The sequence below is a fragment of the Vombatus ursinus genome, unplaced genomic scaffold, assembly GCF_900497805.2.
Source record: "Vombatus ursinus unplaced genomic scaffold, bare-nosed wombat genome assembly UNPS02014782.1, whole genome shotgun sequence".
NCBI classification, from domain to species: domain Eukaryota; kingdom Metazoa; phylum Chordata; class Mammalia; order Diprotodontia; family Vombatidae; genus Vombatus; species Vombatus ursinus.
Window position 1 is genome coordinate 3,752,965 of NW_020954560.1, and position 16,185 is coordinate 3,769,149.

The 16,185-nt window shown below is 40.7% G+C and overlaps 1 protein-coding gene across 6 annotated transcripts in view; it reads left to right on the forward strand.

Moving 5' to 3' along the window:
• The window catches only part of VTCN1 (V-set domain containing T cell activation inhibitor 1), an 89,993-nt gene that overhangs the window by 60,939 nt on the left and 12,869 nt on the right, over window positions 1-16,185 (forward strand). For 4 of the 6 annotated variants that reach the window (XM_027866760.1, XM_027866759.1, XM_027866758.1 and 1 more), the window contains exon 2: window positions 4,543-4,607. In XM_027866760.1, coding sequence (XP_027722561.1) covers window positions 4,543-4,607 — 65 coding nt within the window. Of the gene's footprint in view, window positions 1-2,215; window positions 2,276-2,903; window positions 2,959-4,542; window positions 4,608-16,185 lie in introns of all 6 variants that reach the window. The other 2 variants (XM_027866761.1, XM_027866762.1) reach the window with 2 other exon arrangements.

Here is a 16,185-nt window from a genome sequence, read left to right on the forward strand (position 1 = left end):
GCAAACTTAATTAGAAAGTTTATATTATGGTGGCCTTCAAAACCCCAAATGCAGAATCCCTTATGGATGGGGTTAAGGGTAAGGCCAAGATTTTCAGCACTGTTACCCAAATATACCATTAATAGTCTTGGTCTTTTCAGAACACTCCTGGTCAGGGATCCCCATTCAGAGCTGCATTGGAAAGGATGCCTACTGCCATTCAAATGAGGAAATCCCAAGATCTTGGAGAATCTCTCCACAGTTGCATCATTGACTCCTTGAAAGTTAGGATGATGATTCCATGGTCTGTGAAGACAGACTTCCTCATGATCCATAAGTACTGCCCAGATTTGGATGCAATCTCCTAATGCTTAGGTTGATAATGAGTGGTTAAGCAGAGGTAATCCATTGAGGTAGTCCACAGAGGAAAAAAAATTCTGTTGAAGGACTTCAACTGCAGAGGCTAGGCCAAGCAATGCCTAACTAGTAGAAATGTTCACACATATGTGATTTGGAGGTCTCTTTCAACTTTAGATCTATGATACTGTCACACTCCAAGGCCTGAAATGATAGGAGGAGGCTGCTACAGATAGCCTATCATCAGGTAGCAGGAGGATCCCTTCCTTTTGGGAATGAATAGCCATTGCGATGTGGGAAGGAGTGGTTTTACTTGGCACAATGGAACCTCATCCTCACTTAAGCAGCATCTCTTTGCTGCAGGTCTTTTGCCAGCCTGTGATTCAGGACCACTTGTTCCATTAGTCTAGGCAACTGGAGGTCATGACAACTGTTGAAAAAATTCTTCAACCAGGGAAACAAAAAGAAAAGTGAGGAAGAAAGAAAGAAAGAAAGAAAGAAAGAAAGAAAGAAAGAAAGAAAGAAAGAAAGAAAGAAAGAAAGAAAGAAAGAAAGAAAGAAAAAGAAAGGAAGGAAGGAAAGAAAGAAGGAAGGAAGAAAGAAAGGAGGTAGGGAAGAAATGAAAGAAGGAAGAAAAAAAGGAGAGAGGGAAAAAAAGAAGGAGGGAAGGAAGGAAGGAAGGCTTAAACAAAAACAACAAAAACAATATAGCTGATCTTGAGATATTATTGAAAGGCAAACCCTCCCATTTATCAGCATGTGGCATCATCACCATTATCATAGCTAGCATCTATAGAGTGTCTTAATACTTACAGAGCATTTTAGATGTGTTATCTCATTTAACTTCAGAATACTGAACTCCCAGTCAGGAAATAAAATTCCGTCTCTAGCATTTCAGTAGCTGTGTGTTTCTAGGCAAATTGCTTAATTTTTCTGAACCTCACTTTCCCCATGTGCAAAGATGGAGGTGATAATAGCATTTACCTCACAGGGTTATTGTTAGGATAAAATGAAGTAATGTATGTAAAATGCCTTGTAAACCTTAAAGTACCATACATGTGTGAGATCCTCTCACAATAAGCCTTCACAACAACCCTAAGAGAAGGTCAGTATTATCATAATTTTAGAGAAAAGGAATCTGAAGGCCAAGAAGTGCAACTGCCTGTAGTCATACTGTTAGTAAGGAGCAGAGACAGAGACTTCAATCCAGATCTTTCAGCCCAGAATCCAGTGTTCTCACCTCTGTATGACAGATGCCTCTATCTCTGTATCATCCCTAGGGTCCAGCACAGCACTTTTCAAACCATGCAAACCCAATAAATGTTTGAAATGACCACCCCCTCCATCACGGCAGAGCCATGCTTTCATTCCTTCCTGATAGACTCCTTACCATAATCTACCCAGTGGGTGTGCCTAGTCTTTCTGCCTCCCCTGAAGTCTTTCTACATCTTTGCTCCAGTCTCAGTGGATAGAATGGTTCTCCTTACGAAGGCCAATTCTCTACTGATATCATTGATTCTAAACATCATTCCCTCTTTCTTTCTATTTATTGGGTCCTTCCATGCTGTTTATAAACACATTCAGCCCTCTCATCTTTAGACTTAGCCCCATTATCTATTATAGATAAAATAGAAATCCATATCCTAGTTATATCACAAACTTCCCCCAAGTGTCTTTTGTTCATTAGAGTTGCCACTGTTCAATCCAAGACTTCAAAGTGATTTTCAAGTGATATGGCCCTGGCTGGGCCTCACCGACAATAACTTGAGAGAATTAACATCAAACTGCTAGAAAATCAGCCAGAAGGGAGGAATCATTAATATGCCTCTTCCTTCCCCTACCACTCCCCCCAGTGTTGTTCTCATTTCTCTCCTAACAGGAACTAGGAGTCTGCAAGATCATATTCCTTCCTGAGGACACAACTTTCCTACCCAGTGAGGTGCAGATCCTGGAGACTCAGAAGATTGAGGCCATCCTGTATCCTGCTGCTTTATTGCCTTAGTTCCTTCATGCCCAGAGGGAAGGCCAGTTCCTGCTTTCCCCTCCCACACTATAAAATGGATCATATTAAAATCATATCAAAACCCAACTTCCTTCCAATTACAATTTGCAATCCACCAAATCCAAACTTAATACAAGTATACGTATAAAAGAATTCAAGCTAATCAAACCAAATTGGAAAAAACAGAAAAAACAGAATTTGGGCATTCCTTAGTTTCCTGTATATAAAGACATTTATCTTGGTCTATAAAATTCAGTATTTTCTTTACTGCACAAATTTAGCAGGAATCATTAGCTGGCCAGACTGAGAACATGAGTCCAATGACCTATATGCAGTTTGTAAACTTTAAGTGCCAGATTCCGAAATCAATTTATCACTTTCCTCTCTTCCCTCTGGGAGAAGGAGTCCAATTTAACAAAATCACACCAGTAGATTAAACTAGCTTTCCTAAATGAAAACACTAACACACACCATCCTATAGTCACTTGCAGTTTTTGTTTTTTGCTTTTTTTGTTTTTTGTAATTGACTCCAATTCATTTGTGTTCCCCCTTTCCCCTTGCTTAGGTTCTTTGGAAGCAACCTTATAAATCAATCCAACTATGGCATCATGGGAAGACAGGTAGGAGAGGAGCAAGATTCAAAGGACAAAGACAATGTTACCCTTTTCCCTCCCCGCCAAACCTGTTATTAACTTTGTATATTTACTTGTCTGTCTACACGTCGTACTCCCCCAATAGAATCTAAGTTCGTCGAGGTCAGGAGCAGTCTTCTTGTCTTTGTATCTCCAAAGATTGACGGGATGCCCTGCATAAAGGAGTTCCAAGAGGACTTGTTGAATTGAATTGAATTGTGTGGGCGGCAGCTCCCACGAAGTCGTTTATCTCTGTGAACGGAACGGGGCACGGAGGGACTAGGGAGAGAAAGAAAGTTCACCAATGGGAAATAGTGAGGGTTGGAGGGAGACAGGTCTCCGTGAAAGCCCGCAACAGACGAGATTCTGTGGGACCGTCAGCTGATCTTCCGTGGCATGGCTTCTTTGTTTCTGAAGGAGGGCCCCTGTTCAAGGTCTGATTTTGTGACAACATTTAAAAAGAAATAGCAAACTGCCGGGCCCTAGTCCTGGTTCTTTCTGCCACCAAGTAGCTGTGTAACCTTGAGCAAGTTACTTGGGTCTCGGTTTCCTGATCTGTAAACTGAGCAGGTCAGAATAGCTACTCCCCCATAATCCCCCACTCCAAGGTTTCTTCTGATTCTAAAGCCTATGATCTTATGTAGGGCAAGGTCCCTTTCAGTTCTCACAGTCTATGATACAAAGCCAAAGGACAAGTGTGCTTCAGGCCAGCGAGAGAGCATCCGAAGTGAGGCCATCCTCCCGATCCTCGCATCATTTGGACCAGCAGTTCACACACACTTAGACTAATGAGTTTTAAAGTTGCTCTGGGGACAGAGAGGAGGAGGAGGGTGAGTGGGATGGTTTTGACTCTTCTGGGAAATGTGCAGATGTTGGTTTCATTTTTCCAGCTGCTGCCTCCATATCAGTAACTGTGCTGAAGGCAGTCCCCACATTCCTGGTGATCACTGACCCCCAAGGGAGCCAGCTATACACTCAGTCTCTGTCTTTGAGGTCTGTTGTTTATCTGGGGTGGGCAGGCACCTGAGCCAAAGGGAGCTGTAGACAAAGAGACCATTCAGGGCTCAAGGTGCTTCCTTCTCTCTACAGGATCATTCCTTGACTCCTTGTGCTTTTCTGTTGTTCTAGTGCTATTTAATAAACTTGATGTGGGTGTAGGGAGTGTTTGAATCACCAGCAACAAAGGTGTATGACTGAGGACGTTGGATAAGGATGCATTAGGGCAGGTGGCACTGCTCGGGCAAACCTCCCCCAAACAGTGCCACCCCCATTTCCAGCTTTGGCCTTGGTCTTTTCACTCTGCACAAGTCAAAGCTAACCATGACAAACAGACAAACAGAACAGTGGGGTGGATGCTGGTGTCCTGACACATGGGTTTCATTATTGGAGTTCTCTGGGGAGAGAAAAGGCCCCATCTGAGCCCCAAGCCGTGGTAAACCCACCTTTTATTCCTTTGTGGAGTGTCACTTTCTAACTGTCTATGACGTGTATCCAAGCTGCAAAGAGGTCTATCATTTGGGATCATGAAAGTCCATCAAATAACCCCTTATTTCTCTGTTTTGTTTTCTACAGCATTATTAGCATCATAATAATTCTGGCGGGAGCAATTGCACTCATCATCGGCTTTGGCATTTCAGGTATGTGATCTGTTAAACTAGGATATGGAGAATCCTCACAGGAAAACTATTTCCCTTTTACCTTAAGGTCCCCTTCTCACAGATCTACCTGTTCTGGGAGCAACCACACTCTCCATGTGAAGGTCCTGGGGCTCTCAGCCAGTTTACCAAGTGGGTGACCTGGGGAGGCTATCTGTTTGACAACGAGGCTGCCACTGATGTCTTTAACAGTTCTCAGTCTTTGCTCCCTTATTTTAGACAAAGGCAAAATTCATTGTGGCCACGGTAGCATGTCGGTAACAGATGCCACCACAACGTGGGTGACTGGTTTCTGAATGCAGCTTATGTTTCAAGTTACAGAAAGTTGCCTTTCCCTTCTGGTGGAAAGGCTATTCCTGGGAAGCACCTGACACATATTCAACTAAAATTAATAGTCAAAGAACCCAAATTGTGCAAATTGGCAAATATTCCCTGCTTTTCCTTTTCCTTTCCCTGAGTATTTCCCTGAATACAACCCACGTCTTGGTGTCTTGAGAGAGACCCCAGAGGTTGCCTATTCCAATGTTTATTACCTCAGCGTCTCCTCTACAATATTACTGAGAAATAGTCATGGTCAGTCTCTGCTTGATGATCTCTGTTGCCTCCTGGGGTAACCCATTTCACTCTTGAAGAGCTTTACTCAGAAATGTTTTTTCAACATCCATCCATTGCTCCTGGGTCTGTCCCCTGAAGCCAAAGAGGACAAACTGAATCCCTCCTTCCACATGCCAGCCCTTCAGATACTTAAAGAAAGCTATTATTAACTTCTCTGGGTCTTCTCCAGGTTAAAAATCACCAACCCCTTTAACTGGCTGTCATATAGAAATTGTTTCCAGGCTCCCACCCCTTCAGCTCCCCTCCTAGATCAGGGTTCAGCTTGTCAGTACCCTTCCTGCTGCTTATCTCCTCCTGTAGCCTGTGACAAAAGCTGATCCTTCATCCTTTAACTTTGCAGTTTCCACATTTGAGAATGATTTCCCTCCTCTTAGATGGTAGTGGTCTTGGGAATGTACTTGTTCTAATGGCTGACTCAGTCAAGGCTTTCTATCTCCTTTCCCCCAGCACTTATTACGGGTCTTAAGTACGGTGGTTCTATCAGCTGGCTGACTGGCTAGATTGTAGGGTCCCTGAGGGCAGGGACTATCTTTTGCCTCTTTTTGTATCCCCAGTACTTAGCATAGTAGGTACTTAATGTTGATTGATTGATAGATGATGAAGCCTTTGTTCATACAATGTCCCTTCTTTTTTCTAAAATTCTCATCCAAATTTTACCCATGAATCCCTTCATGGGATGTGCATGTCTAGTTCTGTTTATAACTTGAGAAGACTAATTTACTACTTGGCATGCCTTTATTGTCCTTTATTCTTCCTATATGGCTGGCCCATCTTTTCTATTCACATGTGCTCAATAATATATTTTACTCAACTCTTTCTGTGTAGTTAGTCCCAGATAATGTATGATAGCTACTTATACCCACCATCTGTTTTTCCACTGCCCTTTAAGTTGTTTCCAATTTTAGTCCTTTTGTGATCATGACATCCCATGATATGTAGCCACAGAACATCACCCAGAAAATAGCGGTGTTAAAAAGCTGGATTTTTTTTCAGTGCCAAAGCGTTTGGGAGCACCAGAAGCACTGTGCAATTTCCCAAATGCCAGGAAGTCTTAAGTTCCCTTCCCTGTCCTCGTCTGAGCCCATGAATAATGAGGTCACTGTAACACTGTAAATATTCTGCACTAAACTGGCAAGACTTTATATGGGGAGCATTTTCTCAAGAGCTCAGCTACTGGGACTTCTGCAGAGGTTTCCAGCCTTCTTTTCGATCCTCAGGCCACCAAACTTTGCAGCAGGCCCAGAGAGGAGAAGTCCAGTGTCCTGGACTTGGGAATTTCACGTAAGCCCAATTGGCTGGAAACCAAGGTAGAGCAATGAGAAACGTGAAGCGTGCAGCCAGATCGTGATGGACTCTGAATGCCAAACAAAGGAGCTTGTAGATGTATCCGAGAAGCAGGCAGTGGGATGGTCAGGCCTGCACTTGGGTAGTTAATTTGGCAGCCATATAGACAACAGATCATAGGCTCACTGATTTAGAGCTGGAAAGGACCTCAGAGGCCATCTGACTCAGCGTTTCATTTTCCAGATGAAGAAACTGACGGTCAGAGACCTTGCGACTTGCCTATGGCCTCCCAGGTACAAAGTATCAGAGGTAGCATTTGAACCCCGGACTCTAACTATTGCACCGCAGCCTCTCTGATGAGATAGGAGGAGAGACTGGAGGCAAGGAGACCAATGAGGCCATTGTAATAGTCCAGGCAAGAGACAGGCCTAAATAAGGGTGTTGGGCAGGGACTACCCGAACACTTAGCAAAGAATCCTAATAAATTGAACAAATACGTATTGAGTTCCTACCATGTGTAAACACTGAGTTGGGCATCCTTGCAAACTCAATATTTGTTTTTGCTATTCCTCTTACTTTGACATCTTCAGACTTAATTAACATTGATGTTCATTCCATCTGCCACAGTATTAATGAAAACAGTAAATGGGGCCTGAGCCCACCACACAGCCTATGGCTCATCACAGGTGCCTGTTTTCAATCATTATGTCCGCTCTAAGAAGTTTCAGTTCATTTCCTACCTGTGGGCTCAAGGCCAAGCCATTTAAATTAATTTGGTGAGTAGCACTATTACTGAAATTGAGATACATCATTACCATTTCACTCCTTTCATAAGCTCTACTAATTGCCTATTTTTATCCAAAAAGCAATCTGCTTTCGTCCAGCATGGCTGGTTCTTTATAAACCCCTGCTATGCACAGCCACATTACCCTCAAATTGACAGATGTTTTCTCTTAGCAATATTTGCTCCATTATTATGATAAGACTTGATGGGGATGGGCACTTTCTTCTCTCTCATCAACTAGCTCCTTCAGTGTCTCTGGGTTTGGTGCCCCTATCTTCAACTATTTCCTACTCCCACTGTCACCTTTGGCAGAACTGGGACCAAAAACTGGCCTAGATTTAATCATAATAATGATAATGATAGCTTACATTTTCATGACATTATAGAGTGCTTTATATAAACACTATTCCTTCTGAGCCTTACAAACAACCCTGTGAGGTAGGTCATGAAAGTATTATTATTCCTGCTTTACAGATGAGAAAATCAGGGCTCCAGGAAGTAAAGTGAATCACATATTATGACATAGCTAATAAGGGACTGAGTTGAGGTTTGAGCCCAGCCTTTTCCATTCTAAGACCGCTGCCCTTTCTAACACCCCATATGCTACCATTTTCCTCATGATTTCTTACAGGGAATATTTTGGGACAGTGCTCTCTGAGGTCAGTTCTTGATTATTCAACATCTCTGGCCAGTCATCATTTAGTCTTTGCTTAAAGACCTAGGGGAGGTAAAATGTCCCAAGGCAGCTCTTTCTGGATTGGGGATAGCTTTAATTCAGTGCCATGAATGACCACCAAACTGGAGAAAATCTCTGAAGTGCATCTCTGGAGGCCTGGATTTAGTGCATTCATTCTCTGTTAAGTTGTCAGAGAAACTCCAATTGTTTACAATTGTTACTAATACTTGTGTAAATTATTTTGCAAAGTATATAGCTCAGCAAAAAACAATGCAAGGACTGTATTATAGAAACACTGAATATCAGCAAGGATTTTTCTTGTAGTTCTCAGCAGTACAGAAAAGTGCCCAAATAATTCAGAAGGGTTTTTCATGCATCTGAAGGATTATGGAAGAATCTTATGACAGAAGGGCCTCTTGTTCAGACTTGATGACCTCTTGGGTTGCCCAATTTAAACTCTGAGGTTCACTGTAGGTAGCTTCAAGTTATGAATTGAACTTCACCTTCTCCTTCCCTTGCTCTGTACCTGTAAATGAGATGTCAATGATAGATGAAACGGGCAGAGAAGGACAAGCTACCCATGTGTAATCAGGGGGCAGTAATTTACACGGTGTTCTCAGTTTTTCAAGTTTACATTAGGTGAAAATCCATTCATCAATGCATGATTTGTTGACCTTGAAATAGTTTTGTCTTAGCTTTCACTTTTTTTTTTAATCGACTTCGTTGTGTATATATTAATCCCTAACTACGAGATAACGATATACTAGAAATCATACCAGGAGTCAGGAAACTTGGATTCAAATCCTACTCATGTTAATATTTTGTGTGGCTCTGGACAAATCGTTTCATTTCTCTGGCCCTTAGGTTCCTCAACAATAAAAGGAGAATAAATGAGATGATATAGGAGACCCCTTCCACCTCTGAAGGTCTCTTCTCCTATTCTAGGCTCTTAAACACAGAGGCAGGACATTTGAGCTCCTGCTGGCTAGAACTCTCACTCAGGATTGAATAATGCCTAGTGGGCATTGACCAGTGGGTCACCAAATGCTTTTAACATATGCAAAAGACTTTTATATTTGTTACCTTATTTGATCAGGACAATGGCCCTCTGGGTTTAGGAGAACATGAGATATTATTGCTGTTTGACTAGTGAAGAAACTGAGCAAAAGAGAAATTGAATGCTTGATCAAGGTCACACAGCTCAGGTTCTGCTCAGGTTAGAACTCACCTCCCTTACTTCAACAGCCTGTGCTCTGTCTGGTTGGGCCATGTGGTCTCTCTGTGCCCTCATTTTTCCCAGAGTGAAAATAAATGTCTTTGTTCCTCGTCAGCAGGGAGGTAGTAAGAATGACTTCAGAGGGATTTTGTCGATCCTGAAAGAAAGGTCTTTTTCATTCGTTCTAAAGATCAGAGATCCACATAGGATCTTAGAGTGAGAGGGGAAGGGACCTCAGAGGTCAACTGATCTAATGCTTTCATTTTATAGATGAGGAACTAAGGTCCAGACAGATTAAACAACTTTGTCTCAGTCACACAGGTGTCAGAATTAATAATTCAGTGCTTTCCATGTCCATTTCTCTTCAAATATCCAGGTTAGAACTCATTCAAATCAGCCCCTCCCTCAGCTGAAAGTATTCTTTCCCTCCACACATTTTCCTAAAATACTTTGTCTGGATCGCTGCTTTGTCCCCAGCACATGCTTGTATCATACTTACTTGTGGACATGTCATATTCTTCCCACTCCTTCAAGTCACAGCCATGTCATTTTTTAAATCTGTGTATCCATATCACTTAGCATAGTGTGTTGCACATAGTAAGTGCTTAATAAATATTTACTGAATTGAACTGAATCCCACGTGGCTGGTCATTTGTGATCCCATGGAGTCGGGTCTACGTCAGACAGCCTACCTATTGTTTATCATCTCACCTATGTAACTTTCCCAGGATCTTTTTAGGTCATGCTAATAATATTTAGGTAATGCTTCCAGAATATTGCCCTCACCCTCCCCTTCCCTTTCATGGAGCTTTCCTTGCCCTTTGCACCACTATCTGCTTCTGCTCACTCTTTAGCAGAGATCAACACAGATTCTTGAAATATATTCTGGAATCCAAACTGTTATTATTGGGAGGGGGGAGGGTCTCAATCCTTTCTCATTCCAGCTTGACATGCTTTGATTTTTTTTTTCATTTTGAAAACTAGCCTTGTTTGAACTGTTTCTTTTCTCTTGGGCTTTTTGCATTCTTTTCATCTTATAGTCTAAGACTTTAGGAGTCTCTGACTTTCTTCCATTATATAAATAGGACAAGAAAGGACAGAATGAATAGAATAATGTCAGAACTGGAAGGAACATTAGAAATTATCTAGCCCAGCTCATTCATTTACAGATGAGGAAACAGAGGTCCAGAGAAGCAAACTCATCTGGTCAGTATCACACGACTGGTTCAAAGTTCAGCTTGGTTCCACGACTTCCTAGCCCATTGCTCTCTCTCCTGCATTTTGCTTCCTTCACTCTTTTGATCTTGACAGTGCTTTAAAAAAAACCTATGGTACACTGGAAAAAGCACTAAATTTACAGTCAGAGAACCTGGGTTCAAGACTCATCTGTCACTCACCTATGTGACCTTGAGAAATCATCTGTGCCACAGGCTCGGTAAAATGAGGGGGGAGTAGAGGGAAAGGATTAGACAGCCTTTGAGGACCCTTCAAGCTCCAAATCTAAGAACTAATATCTTTAAAACCTTGTCTCCTCTCTGAATTTTAGCCAGATTTCTTATCTAACTTGATGCACAGCAGGTGGTGCTGAGACATCTTCCTTTATTATTATGACAGCATATTAATATTAATATGACAGCAATAGGAATTCAAAGAATCCAATTCTTGACCTTCATAATACACTGCTGCTAGTCCAAGGCTAGACTTGGAAATGACAATTCTTTATACCTAGATTTATCAAGGATATCTCTCAGCAAAAACTTCAATGTACTCAAAGGAAGATGCTAATCACAGCTACCCTTGAAGAAAACCTGCCCATACTAGCAGATGGTAATCAAAAGAACTATTTACTTTAAAAGATAAAGATAGCTTTGTAAATTTTTTAAAAACCTGATACATAGTAAATAACATATTTTTTTTTCAAACAAAAGTAAAAAACACCTCAGAATTTAGTAAGCTGCTTAACTACGGCGCTGTCTTTCATTCAGCTATAGTCTCAGACGTTATCAGAAGAAGCTACTGAAAGCCAATAATAAAAAAAATATAAAAAATATATATAAAAAACTGAAAGCCAATAATAATAATAAAAACTATAATATTTATATTTGAATGGATCTTTAATGTTATTGATTAGATATTCCCTTCAACAGTACAGATCACAACCCACCCATAATTTCCATAATGCATAACTCTTGCTCATGCCTTCTTGCGACTCCTTCATGGGGTTTCTAACATGCTGGGGACCTTTCTCAAGGTCTCTCAATAATGTATAGGTACCAATGGAGTACAGGGGCTGTCCCTTGTACTACATATCCATATTCTTCTAGTTGAATATTTCCTGAATGAAATTTTTACACTGCTTCATTGCTGGTATATTGCAGCATCTTCACACGCACCATGTGGTATCACCCACAACCTTATTAACCCCATTTTTCAGATGAAGAAATTGTCCAAGTTAATTCAGGTGGTGAGAGGTGAGATTTCATTGTTGACTGTCCTTTTGCCTTTTTCACATACTATGTCAGTATATGGCCAACTTCTGGACTATATGAAGACTATGCTTTTACTCCAAGTTGCTTTGTATTTGGCCTCAGAATTCAGAGTAGTGGTACTGCTAGGTCCCATTTTGACCTTTTCTTGATATATTGTATGAAATATTGGTCTATATCTGTATCACAGTTTTATAGTTCTTTGGGCATAGTTCCAAACTGTTCTCTAGAATAGTTGGACCACTTTACAACTCCACCAATGTACATTAGTATACCTATTTTTCCACAGTGTTTATCATTTTCCTTTTCTATCATGTTAATCAATATGATAGGTTTGAGGTAATACCTCAGAACTGTTTTAATTTGCATTTCTCTAATCAATAGCGATGTAGAATATTTTTTGTGTGACTATTGATAGCTTTGATTTCTTCTGAAAATTGCTTATTCATATCCTATGACCATTTATGAATTGGAAAACGGCTCTTATTTTTACAAATTTGGCTGAGTTCCCTATATATTTGAGAAATGAGGCCTTTATCAGAGAAACTTGCTATAAAAATTTCCCCCAGTTTCCTGCTTTCCTTCTAATTTTGGCTGCATTGGCTTTCTTTGTGCAAAACCTTTTTTAACTTCATGTAATCAAACTTATCCAATTTATTTCCCATGATCCTTTCTTTCTCTTATTTGGTCTTAAACTCTTTCCTTACTCATAGATCTGACAGGTAAAATTTTCCATGCTCCCCTAATTTGCTTAGATAGCTTCCTTTTTATGTCTAAATCACGTACCCATTTTGACCTTTTCTCTTGATATATATCATGTGAAACATTGGTCTATATCTAATTTCTGTCAAACTGTTCTCCAGTTTTCCCAGAGTGACTCTAAGTATTGACCTAAAATCTAAATAGCAGGAGAATTAAGAGGTAGATATGCTGGATTTGGCTACCAGAAGTCCAAGAATTCTTTAAGTAAATTTTCAAGTACATTAGCAAGCAAGGGCTGATCATAGCCAAGTATAAATATCTTTTCTCATCTAAAATCACACTATCCTAACATCAAGACTTTGCACTAACCAAATAATTTTTACAGTATTTGAGATTTACTGTGATCTTACTTAAAATGCTCAAATACTGGCTTTGGCAAATTTTTCTTAATATAAAAGTCAAATGAAGCTAAATTTGTCTTGACTTCTAAAAGATAAATAAGATTTTTTTTGCAATGGATGTGATAATGCAATATTTTTCAGAAATTTCTATTTTCAAATAATATACATATTCATTACTTTTAAGAGATTCTCCTTGGCTTTATATATTATCACTCCTACCCTCTGCCTTTGGAGAACTCTGTGGTTTGCACTGTAATAGTGCAACCTTATGGTGTAGCCAAAGGCACAGGAATCTTCTTGACTGATGATATAGTCCTTCAAATAAATGCCTCAGTTGTTTGACTTTGCTTATTTCTTGGACTTTACAAATTATTTTTTACTCCTTCTAAAATGGTAAGAGGGGAAGGAAATAAACATTTATATAGCACCTACATATGCCAGGCACTGTGCTAAACACTTTACAAATATTATGTCATTTGATTTAAAAAAAAAAAGAGTTCACAAAAGCAAAGGAGGACATATGACCCATGGTATAGTGGAAAGAGCATTGGATTCAGAATCAGAGGACCTGGGTTCAAATTCTGGCTATATCACTGATACTTCCTGGGTCACCTCTTGTGGCCTTGGTTTATTCCTCTGTAAAATGAGACTCTGGATGACTTTGAATATTTCTATCAGCTCTTTGACCCTCTGCCTGCCTCGTTATTGGCATTTCTTATCCCCTCTATTAAACAACAACCTGCATGAATTTAGACTATTCCATTATTCACTTGTGTGTGTCCAGCATTTAGAGCCATGGTAGCCTGCCCAGAACTGTGTAAGAAATTTTTTTATTTTAATTGAGCTCAGTGACTTTCCTTTAGTTTTCATAGTTGTAGAAGTAGTTATTGTTTATGCAAATATCCCTTATTAACACCTCTCAGTTGTTCTTGCTTTAGAGAATGTGGCCAGAAGCTATAATCTCCCTCGACAAATCTTGCCTCTACGCAAATGACCATTCATTGCCACAAATGTAACACTGCTTAGAACATCACAGCTTTAGGACTGAATGGGATCCTCAAGGTCACCCAGCCTCATACCCTCATTTGACAGATGAGGAAACCAAGGCCCTGAGAAGTTGAGCAGCTTGGGCAAGATCACATCCATTCAGTGATAGGCCTGAGACTCAAACGTTCCCCATTTCAAATCTGCTCCTTCCGCTGTGCATTACTGAAGTAAGCTACGTCAGTTTTTCCCTTCATAACAAAATCTTCATACTGCACAGCTCAGATCCTTTCATTTCCACCCCATCCCCCTCCACAATGTCTAATGAATGAAGGTCATACTTCTGAGTCGAGCCTTCAAAGTCCTCATCTATCTGGCTTCAGTGTTTCCTTTCATCACACACTATTCTTACTTACGGATCCAGGAAGCTGTAGCATGCATAGAGGTCACACCCCAGTAAAGCCTTCTTGGCAGATGGGCTAAACCAGGCTGCCGGTAACAGAGAAGCTTCACACCCATTGGTGAGTTGGGGGATGTCTCCCTCAAGCATGTGAAGATTTCCCCTGGAGGAATGGGCAGGCAAGAACAATTTGTTTCAGTAGCCATGAAAGATGAAGCAGGTGATGTGAAGGGCTTAGAGCTTGATCAAACATTGGTCATCCACTGCAACCTAGGCCATTGCTAGTGGTCCTGACTTTTGTCTTGCCACTGGACTTCAATGATTCTGGAAGAGACAGTGAGGCTGACAACTTTATGCAACTCTGCCTCACTTAAATCCAGTTTACATGCGAGTTAACACATCACCCATCACATTGTGATATCATTGATTCTCTTCAAAAATGAAGGATTAACAACAACAACAACATTCTCCCTATCTATTGGGTCCTTCATGGACAGATCTGCTTTATCCTTTGAATACACATGCATGCACACACAGCCTTCACAAAAAGCTGCCATCCTTTAAGGTATCATCATGTATCTCACTTGTTTTTCACTTCTATACTCTTAGAAACGTTCTCTCCTCTTGATCCTTTACTTTCCCACCACCCACTGACTTTTCAACCATTTTGATTTACTTTCTGAACCTAGCACACTGAACGTATTCTCTTAAAGGTATTCTTTTAATAATTCATTCATTCATCAATGACCTCTTACTTGCTAAATCAGGTGGTCTGCCGTCTCATCGTCCTTTACCTCTCAGTAGTAATCAACACTACTGACCACCTCCTCCTCTTGAATACTTTCTCCTCCCTGGGTTTGAACAGATTTCCTTTCTTAGTTTTCCTACCTTTATTGGTTCAGTCCTCTTTTCACCTCCTAAATAGGGTGTTACTTAAGACCATGGGTATTCTCATGTGTTCCCATGACTGCAATTATCATCCCTGACCTCTCACCTGAGCTCTGGTATTTCCAACTCCCTGGTATTCTCTTCCACCTGGATATACTTCTGGAACTTCAGACTCAAAAGATCCAAACTAAACTCATCTTTCCACCTAAAACTATCCTTCCTCCAAATTTTCTCATTTCTGGTGATAGAATCATCACCTCCCAGTCATCCAGGCTTGAAGCCTTGTAATTATTTTGGTTCTTCCTTCTCTCTCATCCTGTACATTTGCTCAACTGCCCATTTCCATTCATTCTACTTTCACAACCTCTTTTGTATCTTTTGTATCTGTTCCTTTCTTTCCACTCCCCACTGCCACTACCCTGGAATACTCCCCAAATCCAAACCATCCTGAGAATTCTCATGGGTCCCTAATATCAGTGTTCGTCTTCTCTCACTTGACCTTGGGGGGGGGGAGGAGTCACAATAACATTTGGGGCTGAAAGGGATTAAAAAAAATCATCTTGTGCTAATTCTATTTTTAACACAAGGAAAATTAAGTCCAGAGAAGTGACCCATCCAGAATCAAGTAGGTAATAAGTAGCAGGGGCTACTTTGTCTCAAAAGTCCTTTGACTCCAAATCCATTACACTACATCACCTCTCCTCCCCCATCCATTTTCACTTTCTGTCCTTGGTAGCCCTAACAATCATCCATGAATTGTTATTATCACCATCTATTGCAAACTGCTTCCCCATCTGGAATCCATCACACAGAACTGACAGAGACAGGGTAGGAATAGTGGAGAAAGTGTTGAACTTGAATGAGGAAGTTAGGAAGACAGGACTTCAAATACCCCCTCTGACATTAACCCCTCTTTGTGACCATGGGCAAGTCACTCATCCTTTCCAAGCCTCAGTTTCCTCATCTATAAAATAAAAGGGTTGGACTACATAGCCTCTTGGGTGGTCTTTTCCAATTCCAAATGCATGACCCTATGAATTTCATACTGTTCTTCAGGATAATCCTTGACTTGTACCATCAACATCTTTATCATTCATGTACCTGGGAGATAAGATTGACTGACG